The sequence below is a fragment of the Accipiter gentilis genome, chromosome 15, assembly GCF_929443795.1.
Source record: "Accipiter gentilis chromosome 15, bAccGen1.1, whole genome shotgun sequence".
Classification (NCBI taxonomy): domain Eukaryota; kingdom Metazoa; phylum Chordata; class Aves; order Accipitriformes; family Accipitridae; genus Astur; species Astur gentilis.
Genome location: NC_064894.1, coordinates 17,734,388 through 17,753,775, shown reverse-complemented (window position 1 = coordinate 17,753,775; position 19,388 = coordinate 17,734,388). Strand labels below are relative to the sequence as shown.

The 19,388-nt window shown below is 34.9% G+C and overlaps 1 protein-coding gene across 7 annotated transcripts in view; it reads left to right on the top strand.

The window, feature by feature from the left end:
* ASCC3 (activating signal cointegrator 1 complex subunit 3) overlaps positions 1-19,388 on the top strand; it is a 278,562-nt gene that overhangs the window by 119,276 nt on the left and 139,898 nt on the right. For 6 of the 7 annotated variants that reach the window (XM_049818318.1, XM_049818319.1, XM_049818320.1 and 3 more), the window contains 2 exons: positions 1,913-2,089; positions 5,204-5,275. In XM_049818318.1, the coding sequence (XP_049674275.1) occupies positions 1,913-2,089; positions 5,204-5,275 (249 nt within the window). Of the gene's footprint in view, positions 1-1,912; positions 2,090-5,203; positions 5,276-10,478; positions 12,680-19,388 lie in introns of those variants that run through there. The other variant, XM_049818323.1, reaches the window with a different exon arrangement.

The following is a 19,388-nucleotide window of genomic DNA, read 5'->3' as shown; positions in this document are numbered from 1 at the left end:
ACATTAAGTAAACTAAACTTCTGTAGTGGTTGCAGGTGCCCAGGCACTGGCAGGGGGGCTGCGGGGTGGCCTCTGTGAGGAGAGGCCGGGGCTGCCCCGTGCCGGACACAGCCGGTTCCAGCTGGATCCGACCCACCCGCCGCAGGGCACCGCTCGGCCCCCCAGCCAAGATGGCGGCATCTCTGGGAAAACACATTTAAGAAAGGGTAAAACACTGTGCAGCAGTTGAGAGAGAGAGGAGTGAGGAAAAAAGTGTGAGAAACAACCCTGCAGACATGAAGGTCAGTGCAGAAGGAGGTGGTGCTCCAGGGGACTGAGCCAAAATCACACCAAAACAATACCAAAACATCAACCAAACAAAAAAAGAAAACCAGCTGCTTCTCCCCCACAAAAAAAAAAAAAAAAAAAAAAAAAAAAAACCCCACAAAAAAAACCAAAACTGAAACACCTCCAGAGTGTGTGGTTGAGGTTGACTATAGCCCTTAGGTCATCACATAATCCAGCTGTAAAAATATATGTAAGAAATGATAATGCTTCTTTGTACTCTTAAAGGTGAATGCTGCTTTTGTTCCCTGTAGAGGGAACACTTCTGAAAATGAAATCTCTCATTTGTCTCAGTCATCTCAAAATCTGCATTTACATATAAGTTTTTGTTGTACATGGGCTTTCCTTTGCACAGCTGCTCTTTGTATAAGTGTAAAAGGGTCAATCAGCAGGTTGTTTAGTTGGTTACATCCACAGTTTGTGTCCAAATTTTTGCCATGGGATGTGTCCATTACCAGGCTGTCTGTAGAGTTGAGGGGGGTGGTTTCTTTTGGGATTTGGTTTATTATTTTGGTGAGCTTGTTATTTGCCAGGTCTGTGTTTATGGTATCGTGTATTTTATCTTCCTTGAGAATGCTCTCCATGTGCTTTTAATCATTGTTTTTGAAAACTTTTAATTCATCTCTTTTAATTACATGGCACCTCCTTTCACTTTAAGTCAAATACCTGAGTGATTCAAAATCTGTATTCTAAGTAAAACCTCATATTGTTTTGAAGAGGACTTAGCCAGGTAGAAGTTACCAGCCTTCCTCATCATGACACATTCATGCATTTGAGACAAGTTGAGAACCTTGTATATGGCTTCAGTTATAGAGTCTAAAAAGCCTTTTGATGAAAATTACTGTGAACTTTGCTTCTAAATAATTATGCTACTAAAAAAGTTGTGAGCCAGCCTAGATGGCTCTTAATGTTCCAGAAGGAAATGGGAAAATTCTTGCATACTTTCCTCATTCAAGTCTTTTGGATGGTTTCATTCTTTTTGAAAATTACCTGGAAATACATATAATATGCAGGCTTTTATATGGAAAGCACCATTTCTGTCACTTATCGAATGGGAAGGCATGTAATGCAAACATTCGGGGAATTTTTTTTTTAAGGTAGAAAAAAAGCCTGTTACAGAAAACTAGGGTAGATTGTCTAAGAGAGTTGTGGAAAGGTCTAAGCAAAAGCAAAGACTGAGGAATGACATGAATTACATTTTTCTTTCTTTTCAGAATTGTGGTGTGATTTGGATGGACTAAGAAAGAAATGATACCAAACTAGTTTTGCCTATAAATTGGACTATCCCTTCTTAACAAAGCCAGTTTTATTGCTATTGTTCCTCCATGTCAGTTAATGACTGCTAACCTTTTGGAGGACAAAAGTACAATAAAATAGAAAGATGACTAAACAAGATTTGATGGAATTGCAGAGTGCTCTGACTTCTTCAATACAGGATAATCACTAACTCACATCTATTGTTCACCTTTTGTAGAAAGTATTAACTGCTTCTTTCACATTACTGTTTTATAAGCAATGTTTTAAAACTCTGCTTGGTTTCTTGGCTTATAACACTTGGATCATTTACAGGTTTTCTCGTTTTTAACAGGTTGAATCTACACAAAGTATGATTAGGATTTTGGGCCTTTCAGCTACATTACCCAATTATCTTGATGTTGCTACATTTCTACATGTCAATCCCTGCATTGGACTATTCTACTTTGATGGCCGTTTCCGACCTGTACCGCTGGGGCAAACCTTTATAGGAATTAAGACGACCAATAAGGTAAAGAATCATGAATGCCAAAGAAAGGATTCCTGTTTGTTTTGATCATGCTTCACATATGTATGTGGAGGTATGTTATGCTACAGGTGTTTCATGAAGCATATTTTCTTCTGTATAAAGATATACATAATTGAAAGAAGCTTTAAGAATCATATTTCCTCAGTTTACAATACTTGTAAATAGGCCTTGTTGCAACTGGATACAATGATTTCTAGCTTTGCGTTGCCTCCACTTCGCTACTAATTTTTGCTTAATGAAGGAGAAATCATCACCCTCAACTGCAGAATCACTGTACCAGCTGATTATTTTGCCTTTCTCATTTCAGTTTTCCATTTTGCTAGAAACAGTGGTGCTTCTTGTTTGGCTGTAAGGATGCATGAGGAATGTTATAAGAAAAATATTCATTTATGAAATCTGGATACATATATATTTTAACATGACATACAGTAATACTAGTTGGATATAAGTTATTGATGAAAACCTTAGCATGCCTAGCCATCAACTATCATATGTGCATGTTTGGTAGAAAACACATTAAAGTAGTCCCTAAATAAGCTTCTATACTCCTTGTGCTCTTGCTCATTTTGGAAAGAATTAAGGCCATGCTCAGGTATAATATTCTTGTCAAGTGGCACTGCACTTATAATTTTTAATATCTAAATTACAATTCTTCTTTAAACAAACACTTTTCCGTAAGATTTCCCATGCATCTCACCAGCTGATAATTAAAGTTTATATAGCTCAACCTTTAGAAAATCTTATTCTGCTATGATTTAATTTAATAGAAATCAAAACATTTTCAATCAAAAGTTAATTTTGTAGCTTAATGATATTAACATATTTTTTTTCTTTTTTTGTGAAAATGGACATTGCCCTTCTTAGTGGGTTATTTAAGTAGTTCACTCCGTCTGCCGTGCAGGAAAGAAACTTACTTTACAACTGTAGGGAGCCATTTCAAGTCTATACACACAAGAATAGTTTACCATATGGTGCTTACTCTGATTTGCATATTTTAACCTTCATTAATTGTTTCAAGTACCTTCACTGTTATTTGCTGTTGCTTTTCTTTAATCTTTTCCTGATACTTGATTTGAATATTTAGGGTTTTTTCCAGTGTATGGTAAGAAAAAAAGAAAGACTCAATTTCTTCATACTCGCTTTAGAATGCATTTGTGATTTAAAAATCAAGGAAATATACGAATAATCCTATAAAGTTTGAAATTATTTAAAAAACAGTAAGTTTTCTAAAAAAAACATAAGGAAATATTAGGAGGTAGTAGTTATTCTGAAATGTGAGTACCTGGCAGACTGTTTTGGTAATACCACAGCCAGGAGTTTTTCTTTCTGCTTTTCAGAAGAATGTCATTACAGATTTCATAGAGTAAAATACATTTTGCAATCAAAATAATACACTTTATAGCAAACTAAAAGTAGAAGTATGAAGCCTCTTTGAAAAAGGATTCTGTTCAGGATAATAGTAGAACTAAAGCTGCCAAATTATTGCCAATATCAACATCCTTCTGGTCTATATGAGAGGAGGAAAGCAATGTAAGAACACACAGAATCAAACGCAATTCTTGCAGAACATCAGCAGGTGCCATCAATGCTGTGTCTATATCCACACTGATGGGTTGCAAGGAGATAGAAGGCTGTTAGTTACTTTAGGTAGATGCTTTGCCACAGCTTTCTGACATCCTTCATCCAAAAAAACTCCCCCCAAAAGTGGAGCTGATTAATGATTTGCAGAATCATATGTAAACTGTAGGCAAGCTTTCAAAGACAAGGACAGTGTGGTGGTTTTACTATGCATAGAAGTTAGCCAGGAAAGCTCTTAAAACTGTACATTGAAACTCTTAGAGCATATGGGACCAAGACTAAAGTTTGGCTTCTTCAGTTAAAGGTCTGTTAATGTCAGTTATTTTTCTTTATGCATGTTTATGTTTTCCTCTCCTAGGTATAAATGCAAAGAATACATAAAGTTATGTTTGTGTGTGTGTATATATGTCCACATGTGTATTTATGCACTGCCCATGTATGTTTCTCATTAAGGATTTCCACTTGTTATTATTTGAAAAAATAATTAATTAAAATGCTAACCTCTCATTTTCAGAATAATTAGACTTGCTACTTGTCTCTTGCACACATTCCCATATTGTCTTATCTTTTTATTACTATACTTGTACAATTCCAAATATGAATGTTCTCTTCTTCCCTCTAAAGCTGTTTTAAAGCTGTGATTTTCAACTTCCAGCTATTCTAGATAACTCAAATTACTAAATATCCATTTTTTAATTTTTACATGCTTTGCTCTTGTAAAACATTTCTTTGTGTCAAAAAAATTTGGTTATAAAACATCAATGCACAAATGAGGAATGGAGCGATTGCTCTGATTTGAACTTCTTTTATTTATTTTGATTTGTCACAACCTTAATACTGAGGTGCATTCAAGTAGATGCACGCTATTTATGTTGTGATGCATTAAAGAAATAGGAAAAAAAATCTTTAGAGTAGCTTGAAGAATACTTTTTATTTCAACTGAACTCTATTTTGGAACCTTCCTAAAACATTTTTTTTATCCATAATTGGAAACTCTGTACACAGTACTCCTACTTTTCCCCATGCATGATCCAACTATGAAGAAATTTCTGTTCTCTATGGCAAAAAACTGACAATCACTAATTTCCTAGATATGTATATCTGCAATGTAAGGACTATTTTTATATTACCAAACGAAGGACTTAATGTTAGGTAAGATGATGTATTAAATGGGTATTTCATCAATATCCTGTAGAAGTAAGATTCCTTAATATGAAACAGATAAATTAAAGAATAGAACTGGGTTATGTCTGTTTGGTCATTAAAAAAAACAGCAAAGACACATAATAAATTTTCTATCCACTGCCCTTACTCATATTTTGTCTACTTATTTTCACATTCTGTTTGTGAATTTAAGAATAACAAAATATTATTGTTAGGAATGGAATCAGTATATTGTAAATTTAATTGCATAAACACAGTTTTCCTTCATGGATCACTGTAAATTGCTTGATATGTAGTAGACAATACATAAAGATAGAAATGCTTTTAATATGAAGTATGATGTTTGTTTTTCAGGTGCAGCAGCTGAATCATATGGATGAAGTATGTTATGAAAATGTGCTGAAGCAAATAATGGCTGGACACCAGGTATTTCTTTTTTTTTTTTGCTCTGGTTTGCATTTAGAACACATGTAAAGAAATTAGTTTTGTTCATCATAACAATGTATTAAGAATTTGGGGGTTTGGGGTTTCTTTTAATTATTTTGAGATATGTCACTTCAGAGGTCATCTCTAATATTGAAAACACTTTATAGAAACAGCATGCAAGAAAATCTAACCAGGCTGAATAATGTTAGCTTCTAGCTAAGATGAAAATTCCTGGTACTATGTATATATCCCTTAAAGTAATTAATGTATATTTATGTCACTTTTTTAAAATGACAACGCAAAGTAGGTCAGTGGTTTAGAGACCTTACACTTATGTCCATGTAATGATTAAAAAAAGAAAAAATACAGCACTTAGTTATTATTCTTAGCCTTTCCCATATCTTTCAAATTCTAGTGTCTCCTTTTAGAGATGAGGGATGAGAATTATGCAGAGTGTTCAAGACATGGTGCACAAGGGCTCAGCATCTGTCATTTGAAATATCCTGGGGTTTGTGTTTTGTTTTCTTTTTAAAGGAAGTAGTCCTTCATTTTGCTTTACAGTAGAAGTTTCTGCAGTGAATTTTCAAGTCGATACTCCCCTCTGCCAGGATTGTGGGCTTAACTCATTTGCCTGACTAGTTTATCATTCTGTTATTATTGTGTTCCTGAATCACCCCCATACAATGTCTCATTTTTGTTAGAACTTTGCACATACAGCAGAGTGAGCAGCAGTAGTTGTAGCAGGTATGGTACCTGTTCAGAGCAGGAACAAATGTAAGTGCACTATGATCCTTGAAGAAGCTTTTCACTAAATAACCTATATATAAAAGAGGGAAACACAGTCACACTAAGAATTGCACATTTTTCCCTTTTCGCATAAAATTCAGATTGTGGTGGTTTTTTTGAAAGATGAACGGTTGCTTTTATGACTTGGGGGCAGAAAAATACTTCAGCAACAGCTTCTTAGTCCTCCTGCTCCCCTTGCTTTAACACCATTCATCTAGTTATCTTCTCTTGTTGATATCAGTTACTGTTACATTCAGAAAACTTTCATGAAGATTACATATGGAAATGCTGATATTTTCTTCAGTGAAAACTGTTAACAAAATTTGTTGACAGTGCCAAGGGAACTTTAGTTTATTTTGTCCTCATTGTCAATTATGCACATACCTTACCAAATTCCTAACACCAAAGTTTCTTATCTTTCATTTCCTGTTATGATTTTGTGTATTTTGATTTGCTGTAGATAAACCTACAAGTAGCAGTTTCTTTAGATCAGTGTGTCTAAATAAGTAACATATCTTGGATTCCCAGCAGGAAGTTGCATGGTGTTCCGGTGTATTTATTGCATCTTTCTTCCCCTCTCTTTTCTTCACACTGAGGAAAAAACTGTCTACAAACAAATATAATATTATTTGAAAAAATTCAAGTACAATAAGTTGTTTAATTCTAGCAGAAGATCTTTTTGTAGCTTTCCTCGAGAACAGTTTTAGTTCCTGTACTGGCAGCTGAATGCATGAGTGTTTTAAGGCATGAGCTCCAGCAGAAAGAGGTCAAGTGAAGAACTGCAGTCTACTTAATGTTACAGTTTCAGCAGCAGACACTATTGCTCATCTCAATTTCTAAAAATTGTATTGCAAACCAAAAAAGGAGTGTATTTTCAGATAAAGCAGAAGTGTGGTTTCCCTTGCTATATAAATGTTCATTTGATTTCAGAACACTTTGGTTAATTTTTATTCAACTGATTGTAAGTGTTAAGCATTTTCTTTGGTTGACAACGTTTGTTCTGCTATGTTGCAGAACTCTCTTAAATACATGTCTAAATACCAACCAGTTACATTGGACTTTTCTTCAGAGTATTTAAAACATATTTGTCTTGATACTTATGGAACAAAAATTCATATCTTGAAATGAATGATACACAAACACTGGTATGCAGTCTTTGACGATGCAGAATCATCATATCAGCTCATTGTATAATACAGTTAATTATAGTATGTAGTATTGTACTACATATTAAAAATTAGGGATTTTTCCTTTTAATGAGTATGCTATGACAAATGATCTGTCTAATCATTAAACCAACTGCAGATGTTAAAAAAAGTCGTCCCCCCCAAAAAAGAGTCACATAGATATATCTACATTGAAATGCCTGCCCCATAGTGGAAGATTAATATTATGAGTGAATATGATGAATATTATGCTAGGAAGGTTTTCTTTAGTGTCTTTTCACAATTTTGAGAATAGCCTTTGATCTTCTAAAGTTATTACCCCCTTCTGATTTTCTTAGTTTTTAGAAATCCATTACCTTGTGTCCACGTTCACCAGTCTGTTACTGACATGCTCTGTTACTTTTCTTAGCTTGTGATTCCCTTCAAACTTGTGTTACTTTCTACGTGTGCAAAGTTTGTTTGCTTTTTAACACAGCTGTGGTTATTTCTAAATATACTTCTTAGAAAGATCTATTCAAGCCTTTCCCCCAATACTTTAGAAAAAATTTCCACAGCAGTTGTGTATGTGTGGAATTCAGGACATGGTTGGAATTTTACAACTATTCAGGCATTAATGTGTGACAGACACAGATCTCATTAGCCGTGCTCCAGAGAGCCAAAAACCTACCTGTTCTGTTTTATACTGAAATGCAAGAGAGAAATACCAGAATCAGAGAAAAATACTTTCCCTCTTCTAAAGTTTCATGAGTTAATGTACGCTTTTCTGTGGCCATCAAACTTTCACAGTGTTGTCTCTTTCACAATTCTTCACCAGAGTCTTCAGAATGTCTTAATAAATTAAATTTAACATTGTTTGTTTATCTCCTGTTCTGTTCACTCATTTTCAAAGAATTCTACCATGCCAGAACCAAATAATTTACTCTTATGGAAGTCATACTGATGTGTCTCTGTTATATTTTAGGTTACAGTGCGATGCTTGACTGAAGTTACGTGTTTATGTGTTTTAATATATGTACCTGTGTTTCCATTTTTTAAGGCTAAGCCTGGTAAGAGGTAGTTGCATTCTACAGGCACGTGTTTTGACAGATGGAGAGAAGCTTTTTATGTTGATTTTTTCAACAGTCACCCTCTGCAAGACTTCAAGCTCTTCCTGGCTACTGGGAAATTAAGATTTGGTGATTCAGCCTTTAATTTTGATCCATCTGCTCAAACTAATGAGATATCTCATTTCTAGGCTTCACTTTGAATTACCAAATGCAACTGAAACTAGAACATTTGTCTTACAGCACAATTCTCTTGTTTAACTTGAGGAAGGGTATAATGATAGATGGCTTGCCCTACTGAATTTTCTAGGGTTTTTGTTATGGAAAGTTTTTTATCATAACTGAAGAAGTAAGATCAGAAAATGTCCCAAAGGTTTCCAGGTGCTTTTTAAGCCAGTGTGCTCTTTTTGTAGGATTACTAACAATGTAGATCTTCATCAGGAGGTTTCTCTGTCAGATCCTACCTCTTAAGACTACTTTAAGTGAGAACCTGTAGTGCTTTTAAGTCTGCTTTCCTGGGACTGTCCTTCTGTGCTTGATACTAGCTGGTGAATATTTGTTTTCACATCATACTTTGAATTTACTATGTTCTGATATTATCTCAAAAGATGTTAGATCCTCTTGGACTGATTTGCACTTTTGGAGTTTTATTTCTACCTCTTAATAAACCAGGGATTCTTTAAACAAAGCAAAAAAACCAAGCTGAAAGTACACATCATTCATCAGAGAATATGACTCCCATGCTTAGCTGCAGGTAGAGTATTTGTGCTATCATTTATCTTCTGGGATACTGTTCCCTTGAAGACTGGGTGAAGGTTCAGTCACTGAAAATTATCATTCCATTGAAATGATTACAGTTGTCTCTTGTTAGGCAGTCACCAGTAGTGGGCTAAGTGCATTAACAGCATTAATTCAGCTACACAGCTGAAAAAGGTTCTTCACATTTTACAGCCCTGTGAGAAGGGCATCTAATGGCAACAACTTCTAGTGAGTGGGTAGCACCTTTCTGAGGCAGCCTGTAGAGAACCTCACGAGATCAGCAAAGACGGTGGCTGAAGACCATATGTATCAACATCATTTTTATAATAAATTGAAATATTGCATTACTAGCCAGTTTAGGACAATGCATATCATACTGTGTTTATCTTCATAATGTATGAGGGGCAAAACACCCTTGTCATGTTATGCTTTGAGAAATAACATAGTATTTTTAGGAGTTTTGAGAAATAACAGTATTTTTAAGGTGGGGTTTTTTCCCTCTGAAACATATCACATGTAAATTTTAACTTTACATTAAATTCCTTTATCTAAGAAATATGGAGCTGTTGCTCTTTGCCAAGGTTCAGTTGCTTAAGTTAGTATCCTAGGGAATTAACTCTTTTTGACTCTGACCATCGCAGCTGTTGTAGAGGTTCACATCTGTTATATATCCTGCTGTTGCTGACCTTTTGCTGTTTTATCCCATTACCTTGGTTACCAAGAGATGATCATGTTTCTCTCATTGTCCCCATCACCTCTTAAATACTTTTGCTTTTATGAATTTGTCAGAACCTTACTGTTTGCTATCTTTTCTTTTTCTTTTTTTTTCTTTTTTTTTTTTCTCATCTGAACATTCTCTCTTGATCAAGATAAGATATCTTGGCATCTTGTTGTTAATTTTTTGCTTTATGAGTTGGAAGAGGAGCTGCCAAATTTCTTTGAAAGCTTTTGGAGGAAGTACTTCCTCAAACTGCACTCATAAAACTCTTGGTTTTGCCACGTTCTCCAGATTACTCATCTCTTCTTTCTGCAATCTTTTCTTTTTTTTTTTCTCATAGCTGATTATTTTTTATATTACTTAAAGCTTCAAAAGAAATCCTGTGTTCTCCTTGCCCTTGGTGTTGTTTCAGCAGGTTTCCTATATTTATTCTCTGCACCTTACTTTCCTGTATGTTTTTTTTCTGACCTTCAATACTCTTGTTACTCCACTTGTCTTCAGCCACAGGTATCTAAGTTTCAGTCCTGGTTCCTTGTCCAATGCACTTTGCTCATTTGCAATTTGGCTGTTTATTACAGTTTTCAACTTGGAGTGCCTTTGGCATTCTCCTGTCTTCTGAAACCTCTTTTCCTTTTTACGACAATGAATGTCTGTGTTTTCCCACTGCTTTTGGAAGTTTTCTGTGTAACTCTGAAATGACATATTGTCTGTTTTAACTTTTCTTCCACTAGGTCTGGTACTCAGTGAAACTCCTTGAAAGTTCATTTTCTCACAGAGCTTGGTATTTTCAGTTCATAGCAAAAACTGACTGTTCAGTGGAAGTTCTGACATCTTTCTGTGGGTTCTCATTGCCCTTGCTGTCTGTTCAGGCATTGAGGCTCAAGGTGGCAGTACATAAATACTATAAATACTGAGGAGACATCATGGCTTTACAGGAAGTGGTTTCAATATGCAAGGAAGAGCTTTTCTGGTGGCCAAAGATGCCAGGTTGTCTGTTGCAAAGAACGTGGATTTTTGAAAGTCAACAGCTGTTGAAAGCCCACCACAACATCCAAAAGTGAATGCAGTATTTAGCAACAATAGCAACAACTCGGTTAACTTGAGTGGAACAGGCTTTAGGAACTGTAAACCAATGGAGATATGGCAACCTTTTTAGAATTAACATGCTGGAAGTCTTACTACTGGGACAGAGGAAAACTACTTAAAACAATGAACAGCCTTATTCAAGCCATCCATTCTCAATGATGCATTATGAGTGGTAATTTCAGACTGCCCATTTTGTGGTTATTTCAGTTCAGTTTTCTTAAGAATCTTTTGAAGAAAAGTGCTTTTTCAAGTACCTTATTAGTTTCTGAGCTTTTGCTCTTCTGATTTGAATTCGTTTCTTAGGTTTAGCTGGCTTCTGTCTCACCATTTTGCTTTTTCGGTATAGTCTCAACTGCATCTGATATACCTATGACAATCTTTATCTTTTATATTTTAAAATGAAATTTGGATTTTTATTTTTTTTTAATGTGCAGAATGCAGCCATGTATACTTGTTAAATTTTTAATTAGTGTCTGCACTGGGTGGTTAGTATGCAGTTTTCTGGAGATCAAGCTTGCTTTATTAATTAGAATTTATGTACTTAATTAAAATGTTCTATACCACTGTTCTGCATTTAGTTCATTAGAAGTAATATTGAGATGCTATATATTTTTTAAAAATCTTGGACTAATTTCCAAGTATCACCTTGCACAGATTTTAATACTTGATTCTTTCAAATCAGGATTTTTGATGTCACGGATTAGGAACAGATTACACTTGAATTTATATAGTCAAAACTGGTTCTGTGCTATATATTGTACATAAAGCATTCACTTTGTCTGTAATTGTTCTCTATTTACAATAATTGACTTGAACTTTGCCATACGAAGAAGTGTCATCTTGTTTTTCTTGCAACACTATCTTAACCCAAAAAGAAACACTGGGTAGTTATTTTAAATCTATTATATTAAATTCTCAGAAGTGAATTTGACAGGTATTAATTTCATCTGTAAAAATGATGGATTAAATTTCTTTATTATCAGTTTTCCAGCTGTTATTTGGTTGCAGAAGCCGTGTGAAGATAAAAGTTTAATAAGCTTAGTTACTGCAACTGTTGACAATGGTTTTATAGCTGTGTCATAAGATAAGATTTAATAAAACAGTATTTTCTTCAGAGGTCTCTTTGGAATTTAGTATCTTGAGAATTAAGCTTGTCCTAGTATTTTTCCCGGGTGACATAGTGTTTATAGCATACTTTGGACAAATAACTCTGAAAAGTTACTGGATTTGTTAACATGGATTCTTTATCTAGATTGTTTTTTCTAGACTTCCATCTTACAGCCTAAAGAGTTTATTTCAGTCTGAGTTTTTGTAACTCTGTATCTATACAGATTGTTTCTACTTCATCACCTGGTATAGCTTATTTGCATATATATGTGTATCTATTGCTTCTATATTTGTATATGCACACATGTATGTAGGTATATAAAAATATGCAAATACAGAAAGTAAAGTGGTTTGGCAGGGTAGCCGAATTATGGCTTATCATTTTAGATGTTATTTTTGTGTGAGCTGATTAACTAAAGACTTGAATTCTTTGGATAGTCTTCTGTATAATTTCTTTTGCAGTTTTTGCACAATTAGGGCCCATTTGGATGTATGTTCTCTTCAACAAAATCACAAACTGATTTGGTGATGGTGCACTGTTTTTACATTCTGCATCTTCATCATTTATTTATGCACTTCCTTTCCAAAATAACTGCCTTTTGCAACTTTAAGGATATAATAGCTAATATAATCTTAAGCCTGAATAAATGAAACTTTGTATCTTTAATTAAAAATACTATATTGATGTGCTGTGTAGAAGATACGCTTCAAAAATATTATATACCAGATGTTTCATGGTATTTTCCTCTATATTTTCTGGGCAAATCTGTTTGGCTTTAAACTTTTAATACCTTGTCAGCTGCCTATATGAACAGCTGAGGAAATTGCTGGAAATGGCTGCCATAACAAGTGATGTATATGTATATAATAACCCATTATTCTTCAATTAGGTAGCCTTCTAAATGTTCATGTGCTATATATCTGTGCCTTATTCTAATTTTTGCATATATGTTTGTGTTTACATGGTAGATTGTCTGTATACATGCATTCAGATGTTCATGATGAATTTATATAGACAAGAAGCACCGATTTAATATCTTTCCATTACTTATGACTTCATGAGGTATTCAGTTTGTCTGTAGTCTTGCACAGCTACACAATAATGTCAGTATTGGTAATACAACTGTTTAAGGTAGCAAGTGCTACTATTTAGATTTATTATTCTTCTGATATTATCAAAGTACATTGAATCATTAAAAAAAATCAAATTTAATTCCAAATTAGTAACCTCTCAGAGCCTAAAACTATATTTAAATGAAATAATAAATAGTTACATGTTAAGCCAGTTGGCCTTTTGTGGATGACCTAAGCGTTAAGTTACAGATGAACGGCTTAGAAGTGTCATAAAGGCAGCTTGACCGGTCTTGCAGCCTATGCGATGAGTTTTACTAGCTCTGTGTTGAAGGCTGTTTTTCAGACACAGTACTGCAGATCATCAGTGGTCTTGAAGATTGTGAGAAGTTAAGTCTGTGGATCCCTGTCAGCTTCTTATTGTTCTCCAGTAAAGATTTAATGGCAAGGATAAATGATAGTACAGAAGACATGTTGAGGATTCTCAGTGGTCCAAAGCTTTGAAAATTCTTGCTCTGTAGCCCTGAAAGAAATGGATCTGTGTCCTTAGTTTAACATAACAGATAGTATCAACTAATAAACTTCATGATTATTGTCAAAACTTCTGTAAATTATTCAAAATGTAACAAGATAACTACTGTCCACCAAGACCGTATGCTTATCACAGACTTTTTAACAGATGTTACCAGAGAATTCAGTAGTAATGTCATTAGTGGGTTTTAATTTGAAATATACAGTAATATAGGATGCTATAGAAAATAAGTTATTTTGAGGAATCCATGAAGATGGGAAATTAATATTCTTTATTAAGACACTAAGATGCATCAGGATATTCCTTTTGATTTTACACTTCTGTTCACTTTCCATATATGAGATTTCTCATGTGTAGTGCTATGGAGTTGATAGTTTTCTTTGTGGTTACTGAAGAGATGACTCCAGAATATGTTACATTTGTATACTCTCATGTATTTAATCGTGAGGTATTTATAATATTCTTATTTAGGAGAGGGTATCTTGAGAAGGGCTAGGTATATAAGGTATGGGTTTACAAGGAACATTCTAATTGTTCTAGCACAGTTTACTATTGTTTGCAAACTATTGCATCATTTAAATTCTTCATAACTTTATTAAGTTTCATATTAAAAACATTTCTTATACTTGAAGGCAGTTCTTCACTTTTCTGATGATGCAGAAAACCTGTTGATTAGGAGAAAAAAAAAAAGCTTCTGGGTGAAGGTCTGTGTTTTTAAATCAGTACTGATAAGAAATGAGCTAGAAAACCTGACCATTCTGCTCTTTAATTGTTTAGTAGGTTTATTTATGTTACTGGATCTTACAAAACCAGAAGATAAAGAGGTTGACATGGCAATTTTCTTAATCTTTTTACTTAAGCAAAAGGAATGGGAATAAATACGAAGATTTCACCATTGTCTTCTATGTTCCTTTCCTTCAGTAAAGCTGAATAGAAACTGCTTATCACTACTGGCTCCTGGGTTATTTTTTCATATTATGGATGGTGTGCATGTAAATATAATAGTTTGGAAACGTAAGAGGTGATACGCTAGACATGACAACTCTTATTCTAGAGTGATATTTGTCAAAAATCTAATTTATGATAATATAGAAACATATTTTATTTTACAATATTTAGTGTCAGAACAGGACAAAGGGAAATGCTTGAAACAAATTATTGCATGATCTTGTTTTTCTAAAAAAAGATGCAGTGAAAAGCTGCTTATAATTTCAAATAATAATTGTCGTTCAAGTCCATTGACATCTGTAAAAATGCAATTGTTAGCTGCCTAATGACATGTATTTGCATAGTAATAGACTAGCTATTCTTGCTTAATTTTCTATACAAGAATAGATATTTCTATTTCTATTCTGTCAATTAGAATTCAGAATAATTTCCACTACCTGTAGGAGTCAGTATTGTTTGTTTGTCCTATTGAATAATTTGCCCTCTTCTTTAATTTTCGCTCTATTCATTTTTCCTCTGCATTTTGTCATACATTTGGCTAATGCTACAAATTGAAGATAGCATAGATCCCACTATACTGTTCTGAAACAGGTTTCCTTTAGTGTCTGGAATCCATATTTAAGCATTGATTCCATAACTGAGCATTCATTTTATAGGCCGTCTAATATAATTCAAAATAGAATAAAAAAAGATCATAAACACAACTGCTTGCAATTTTTAAAGTAATTAATAATTAAGGGCTTTCTAATGTAAATTAAATCAGACAAACCAATCAGCATACGTTAGTGGAAAATGTGTATAACTGTTGTATAGGTATAAAGGAAGAGTCATGAAGTTTCATATGGGCAAGTACTTTTTACTCAGAGTCATCCTCCCATTAATGCTGCTGCATACACACTGTTCTTCAGTGTAAAGGTTTGATACCATCAGAGTCTCCTATTTTAATGCTAGAGGCTTAATGTCAAACTTATGGGTCCAGAACTGTTTCATCCATAGCTTTGAGGGGAAATGACACCAAACCCCTATATCTTTCATTTTTACATAGTGGCAGAAGATACAATGTCGTGTTTTACACGAGCATAACTGAGTGCCTCTCTGAAATGCCTATGCAGTGCTACATGCAGCATATGGATGGGGATAAAAGGAGAAATTAGGGGTCTGCATCCAGTTGCTGAGCTAAAATCTTATTGAGATGTGATTTGATACCTCACATGACTGAGTGCTGTAATGAGTGGAAACAGGCTCTTGAGCAAGGTCAGGCCAGGATGGCAAGAAACTTGCTTGTATGTTGAGAGCTCAGCAGGGATACCTGGAGCTCTGCCTAGGGATGGATGATGAGCCAGCTGAGAGGTTAAGAGGAGGATTAGCCAGCAGACAGATGAGCAACTTTCTTGTGGGAGTTTGCTACAGACCCACTGATCAGGAATAAAGTAGATGAGGCCTTCTTTTCAGGCAACTAGAAGAAGCCTTATGTTCACTATCTGTGGTCTTCCTGGGGGACTTTACCACCCTAATATCTGCTGGATGGACAATACAGCACGGCAAAAGCAATCCAGGAAGTTTCTGGAATGCATTGATGACAACTTCCTAGCACAGATGTTTGAGGAGCTGATGAGAGTTGATGCTGTGCTGGACCTTGAACTTACAAAAAGGGAAGGACAGGTTAGGGATGTGAATGCTGGGAGAAGCCTTGGCTGCAGTGACCATCAGATGGTGGAGTTCAGGATTCTGATGGAGAAAACAAGGCAAAAAGCTAGACCACAGCCTTAGGCTTCAGGAGAGCACTTTGACCTCTTCAGGGATCTGCTTGCAAGAATCCTATGGCAGGTTGTCCAGGAAAGCTGGTTGATTTTCAGGGATCACATCTGTCAAGCTCAGGAACGGTCCATCCTGATGTGCAGGAAATCAAGCAAAGGTGGTCTAAGGCCAGCGTGGATGAGAAAGAAACTCCTGACAAAAATGAAACATGAGGAGAAGCATACGGGAGGGTAAAGCAGGGACAGGAAACCCAGCAGGAGTATAAAGGTACTGTCCAAGCATGCAGAATTAGGATTAGGAAAGCCAACCCCCATCTGGAAGTGAATCTGGCAAGGGATGTAAAAGGCAATAAGAAGGGCTTCCACAAGTACAGCAGCAGCAAGAAGGGAAAATTAGGGAAAATGATGGCACTTTGCTGAATGGGGCAGAAAACCTGGTGACAAGGACATGCAGAAGATTGAGCTACTCAATGTCCTCTTCACCTTGGTCTTTGCTGGTAAGATTTGCCTAGAGGAATCCCGAGGTCTCTGAGACAAATGGGAAAGATTGGAGCAAAGACTTATCCTTACGCTTACCCTTGCATAAATCTATGCAACCTGATTGGAGACAGCCACACATGCTGAAGGAGCTGGTCAATATCATTGCAGAGCCACTTACAATCCTTGAAAAGCCACAATGATCAGAGGAGATTCCTGAGAACTGAAAGACAGCACGTCATCCCTATCTTCAAAAAGGACAAGAAAATCATGTCTGTAACCTAGCAGGAGCTCAGTTGAGATTATAATGTTAAAATGAAGGGAAAAAAAGTCAGATGAGGAAGCAAATCTGTCAACTTCTAGTTAAAGGAAAATTCCTTGATCACTCCAGGCTAAAATGTCTTATTGGATATAATCCTAAAAAGTCAGTTTAATAACTAACAGTAATAACGCCATTTTTGGTGGTGGAATCTACCTTTCATGGGAGATTCTGCGCAACACTTACATCATCTCCTGCCACTTGGAAATCACTGAGACAGTAAGTTTTCAGAATGCCTATAAATTATATAGAAACAAGAAAAAGATATGTTAAAATTTATGTATTGTTGGAACTATTTGGGACTATTCCAAATGTATTTCTTTTCCACCAAAGATGTTACATACTTACGACACCTACAACAAAGTTTACTAAATGGTAATAATTCCACAAGTTCTGTGTTTAAAAGTTTGTGGTTAAGTGGGAAGATCTTTTGCTAGAGACAGTACAACAAAGACAGAGGAAGGACAAGGGAAAAGGAAAATAAAACCAGGAGCAACTAAGTTTATACTGAGAATTAGAATAGAGTTATAACAATAAAGTTTGTAACAAGTCAGAGAAGGCAGAGCAGGGGGTGCATCAAGAAGGAAACTGTAAGAGAAATGAAAATGAAGAATAAGAAAGATGGTAGCATTTCAGAATGTACAATAGTAGAGCCTTTTTTATGGGTAGGTTTAGAACAGAAAAGGCTAAATGAAGGAAGGACAGATAGGAAGAAAATTAAGAAAGTAGTTCCAATATAAGGTCCTTACCATAGCTTTGTACATAGAATTTCATGAGTAATAATAAAACTGAGATGGGAGTGAACATTATAATATTCATTAGGGTGGGTACATCTTAAGTAAAAAATAGTTTTCCACATTAAAAGAAATATAAAATTTGAAATTATAGGACAGATGTCTTTAAAAAGTACTATTATTACAGATAAATAAATGAGCAAGTGCACTTTATGATAGTAAAAATGTCTGTAAACCAAATAGGATTTATTAAAAGCTGGTATATCTAAATAGATATATAATTAAATAGCTATGTTAAATAGCTTTTTTTTAATTAGTTTCTGTAGTGGGGTGTTTTGTTTTTGTTTTTTTTTTCAAAAATCCTAGTTTTTGTTTAAACAGGGATGATCAGTAATTTATTTGAATAATTAAAAACTTAGCAGCAACACCAATTAATGGTAATCTATCAAGAGTTCAAAATATGTCACATTACAGTACTGATTAGCTGATGCAGCATTATAGATTTCTTTGTTGTTGTCTTTAGTTAATATTTTCTGTTAAAATATTGTATGGTATTTTGTAGCTTTGTTCTTCAGCAGTTTGCTGAATGTTTCTCTTGAATGTACATATGTTTTTATGGTGGCTCTTGCTGAATTTTTTTGGCATTTTTGACCCCTAAAGCATGAATGAAAATTCCTGTATTCTAATGTACATTATTTAATTTTATGTGATTAGTAAATGCAGTCTGCTTTTAACTTGTGAAGGATTTTCTATACAAAAGGAAGGATATATAAAATGTCTCATTAGAACTAGTTTGTAGGCAGCATAGTAATCCTTCAATTTACTGTAGTGTAAAAGAAGATCTTAATACACATGCAGTATCTCTTTTAAATACAAGATGTACTAAAATGAATTAAAATAATTAGAAAATAAATTCAAATTCTCTTGTTGCCTTGGTAAGTGACACAACCTGATCTTGGGAGTTGGGGAGAAATCACAACACACAAGAGAAACAATTTTTTAATTTCTTAGAGCGAGGCTAGACATTAGTGAGTTGTACTTAGTCTAGGAGATAGTTCTATTTAATGAGGTCCAAAGGATGATGGTTTTAACATAAATAGGTGCAGTCAGCGCTCCTTGGGGAGAAGTGTTGAAACCTCATTAGGAATTGAGTTTTGTAAAATACTTGAAGGAGGTTTCATGCTGACCTTAAGGGAGAAAATGGTTGGATAGATTGATCTGTTGAGCCATATCCCTAATGGTTCATTTTCAGTAGAGGTAACACCCAGGTCAAGAACTGTATACCACATAAAAAAACATATTACAAGGATTTAGCTGGTGAAGCCAAACAATGTCTTGAAGCTAAAATAAAGAATATATACTTGTCTCTTAACTACCTAATTAATATCAACATTACATTAGATAAATTCATTCTTACCTCTTAATTTCTTTGAAAGATGTAATGCAAAGTGGGTGGCAAAACCTAGGCCTTCTGTCCTCAAGGACAGGTGTGAAGTAAAACAAAGATGCTGAACTCAAGCATTCGAGTGACCAGCACTCTAACAAGAAGACGGAAAGATACCTGTAAGAGTCCATGTGCTTCCCCAGAACAATGAATGCACCATTTTGGA